The sequence below is a fragment of the Monoraphidium neglectum genome (genome assembly GCF_000611645.1).
Source record: "Monoraphidium neglectum strain SAG 48.87 unplaced genomic scaffold scaffold04137, whole genome shotgun sequence".
Classification (NCBI taxonomy): domain Eukaryota; kingdom Viridiplantae; phylum Chlorophyta; class Chlorophyceae; order Sphaeropleales; family Selenastraceae; genus Monoraphidium; species Monoraphidium neglectum.
In genome coordinates this window covers 1,297-4,885 of record NW_014009492.1, presented here as the reverse complement: position 1 = coordinate 4,885, position 3,589 = coordinate 1,297, and the positions used below count along the sequence as shown (strand labels likewise).

The following is a 3,589-nucleotide window of genomic DNA, read 5'->3' as shown; positions in this document are numbered from 1 at the left end:
CTGCACCCCCCGCCACTGCCAGCAGCTTCCCCTTGAAAACCCCTGCCCCTCCGACAAACACACGCACAAAACACACACACACACACACACACACACACACACAAACACACTCTTACCCAAACACACACACACACACACACACAATCACACACACACACACACACACACACACACACAAAAATCCAGATCCCTCACCCGTGAGCTTGTCCAGGGTGGACTGTTTGTCAAAGACGTCCTTCACCAGCCCATTGGCCTTGTGCTCGCGGAACTTCTCCCAGTCCGTCGTCACCATGCCTGGGGGGTGACGCGACCGGCGGGCGGGTGACGCGGGTGACTCGCGTGACTCGGCTGACTCGGGTGACTCGGGTGACGAGTAATTTGAGAATCAACAGGGAGGAGGGAGGGACAGCGGGGACGGGGGCCCGGGGCAGGGCTGCCACGAACGCGTCCCTGCCGTGGCGCGGCAGCCGCGGCGCGCTGCCCCCACGGCGGTGCCAGCAAGCCGCTGCTTGTCCCCCCGCTGCACGCACGTGCACGTGCACACGCACGCACGCACGCACGCACACACACACCCCCACACACACGCCCACACGCTCGCACGCACGCACGCACACACACGCACGCACGCACGCACGCGAGCGCGTGCCCCTCACCCGCGCTGTCTTGGCCCCTGTGCTGCAGCGTCAGCAGGCCCTCGTAAAGCTCAACGCTGACCTGGCCGCTGCGCTTGTAGATACCCAAAATGCCGCACATGCGCACGGGGTCCCTGGGGTGCGGCACAGAGCGGTTCGGCGGGTAAGGGTGAGCGGAGGAGTAGCGGTGCGCTGGCCGGCTGCTGGGCGGCATGGGAACGCTCACGGCAGAGGTCGGGTCGCGGCGGTGCGCACTGGGGCGCTGCGCTGTCGCCGCGCGGGACGGGGAACGGCTGGGGAGAGGCGTGCGCCGCCGGCGGGGCTGACTGGCAGGGGACGGGCGGCGGCGGCTACACCGGGGGCGTGCCTAGGGAGAGCCCCGGTCTGCCGCACGGCGCGCGCGCGCTCACCGCCTGGGCGCGTTGGGCGCCGCCGTGCGGCGCTGGCGCGGGTGCGCCTCCACTTGCCGCCGCAGGGCTGTACTCCATCCGCTGCTGACGTAGCCGCTGCAGACCGCCTGCACCGGCGGCGGCGTCCGGCGCGGCGTGGCACCGCGCGTTGCCGCGGACACAGGGCGTACCACAGACATTTGCAGCTGGCGCTGTCCGAATGCGCGGCTGCTAGCCAGCCCGCGCTGTTGGGGCAGCTGCATGGCTGCGGGGCTGCGGCACGAACAGAGCAGATATCCTTGATACAAAGACTTAAATCACAGTTGTAAGGTTTCAATAAGTAATTCGCATCCGTACAAGTCTCATTGATCACGTCTCGCGTTGATTTGATCTGACTGTGAACGCCCGGCGCGACCACGATGGCCCAGCAGCCCTATAGCGAGCTGGAAGCAGAGATGGATAGGCTGCAAAACTGTATCGGCATGCTCTCAAAGTCCAACAAGGCGCGCCCCCCGCCGCTCCCCGGCCGCAGCGTCACCGCCGCGGCCGCATGCGCACCACCCGCGCAGTACCAAGGGCCGAGCCACGCGGGTCGCCGCCCTGCATGGCTGCTTGGCAGGACAGACATCCCATGCGGCGAGGCGGCCAGGCCCACGATCGCATCATGCATGCTTGCCCCCCAAACCCCCAGGAGTTAAAAGAGGCAATGGCGGCGGCGCCAGACCCGGATTACAAACTCGCAGTGGATGAGAACGGTGAGAGGTGGGGCCTATCGATGTAATCAGGGGTGGCCCCAATGCCTGGGGCCTCCGCCACCGCTACTCGGAGCCCCCCATCGCGCCGCCCAAGCACCCCTCTTGCGCACCCCCACCCACCCACATCCCGCCCTGACACACGCTCCCCCCAACCCCGGCGGCGCGGCTACACCGCTGGCGGCCGGCGCCTCCAGTTGTAATCATTGGTGAGATTTTCAGTCCTGTTCTCATGCGGCAAAGCATCAGCGCAGGCAGGGCAGCACCCAATCGCCCCGCCCGCCGCCGCATCACCCCGGCCCCGCCTCCTCGCCCCTTCCCGCCGCCATGCCGTCTTGCCCCTCGTTCCCTCTCGACCCCGCAGCAAAGTACCGGGCGCGCGTGTGCGCACTTCAGGACGAGCTCCGGCGGCTGCGGGGCCTCAGGGGCGCCGGCGTGCACGAGCCGCTGGACAGCATTCGGCAAAACCAGTCGCAGCCGGTCGCAGCGGGCGGCCCCGGAGGCGGCGGCGGCGGCGGCGGCGGCGAGCGCGCGGCGGCGGTTGCGGGCGGGGGCGGCGGCGCGGGCACGGATGGGCAGCAGCGGTCGGCCGAGGATGGCGGGGGCAGCGGTGAAGGGGATAGAGCGGGGGGTGTTTGGCTTTAGCTCTGCCTAGTGGCGCCTTGGGTGACTTGCGACACGGCTTCGCAGTTCCCAGATATGTTGTGGAGCCGTTTTGTGGAGCCGTCGTCATTCTGGGCGCATCTCTTGCGCTGCCTAGTTGGAACGCAGCCAGCGGCAAGTGCGCATTCCCCCGGCCGCCGACCGCCGCGTGCGGTGCCGGCGCGATGGAACCCCGGCCAAGAGCCGGCAGGGCGCGTCCAGGGCGGCCGCGGCCGCTCAGCAGCGACCGTTAGGGTCGGAATGAGCTATGTTGGTATTACAGGTTGAGTCACTTTGACAGGTGTTGCAAGAGGCGCGGAAATGCAACCGTGATGCAATACACTCACACGCGCACACGCAAACACACACACACGCACATGCGCAAGTGGCCAGTGCAACTCTGCGAGCGAGGGACGCCATGCGTCCCAGCACGCAAACAGACATGCGCTGGGAGGGTTCGGGGGCACGATTCAACTTAAGCGAGCGCTGCAGCGGGCTGCGGCAAGCGCATGGGAGCGGCAAAGGCCGGTCGCAACGCCTCCCACGCTTTGAGGGCCTCCTGGGGGGAGAGGATGGTTCCTACTGCCCCCGACATGTGGCTTTGATGTGTCCCCGGGCACCATAATGGTTCCGGGGGCCCTTGTCACAGGGCCCCCTCAAATGCTGACACACGCGGAGGCGCCCGGCGCCCGGCGCCGCGCGGGGGACGGCCCCTCGCGCGGCTGCATGCAGCTCAGGCGGCGAGGCGAGCCTTGGTCAGGCGCCCGGGCGCCGCAGCTTCCGCGGCGCCCGCCGCGCCTCCCGGGGCCCCGCGCCGCGCCGCCCCCAAACGTTGCCGTTTGGCAGGGTGGGCGGCTGTGCGCGGCGGCGCGGGGGCGTCGATACTAAAACAGAGAGTGGTACAGCCATGGCCCCGCCGAGACATGCAGGGGCGGCGGGCGGGGCGAGGCGGGGTTTGCCGCGCGCAGGCGCACGCGGCGCGGGCGTGCGCGGCGCAGCTGGCGCCGCGGGTGCACACGCGCGCGGCGGCGCGCGGGGTTCGAAATCAGAACGTACAACATTAGCCTTGATGACACACAAAGGGCTGGCGGGCGCGCACGGCGGCGCGTGTGCGTTGCGGAAAGTGCAGACAGAAAGCTCAAACGCGTGCGGCGCCAAGCGTGCCATATGAGAG

At 68.6% G+C, this 3,589-nt stretch overlaps 1 protein-coding gene across 1 annotated transcript in view; it reads right to left on the bottom strand.

Annotated features, from left to right (window-relative positions):
* Positions 1–1,221, bottom strand: part of MNEG_13926 (amidophosphoribosyltransferase) — a gene marked incomplete at both ends in the record, with an annotated part of 2,185 nt that extends 964 nt beyond the window's left edge. The window contains 3 exons of the mRNA XM_014037602.1: positions 196–294; positions 654–766; positions 1,043–1,221. Of these exons, the coding sequence (XP_013893056.1) occupies positions 196–294; positions 654–766; positions 1,043–1,221 (391 nt within the window). The remainder of the gene's footprint in view (positions 1–195; positions 295–653; positions 767–1,042) is intronic.
* Between the last annotated feature and the right edge of the window lie 2,368 nt (positions 1,222–3,589).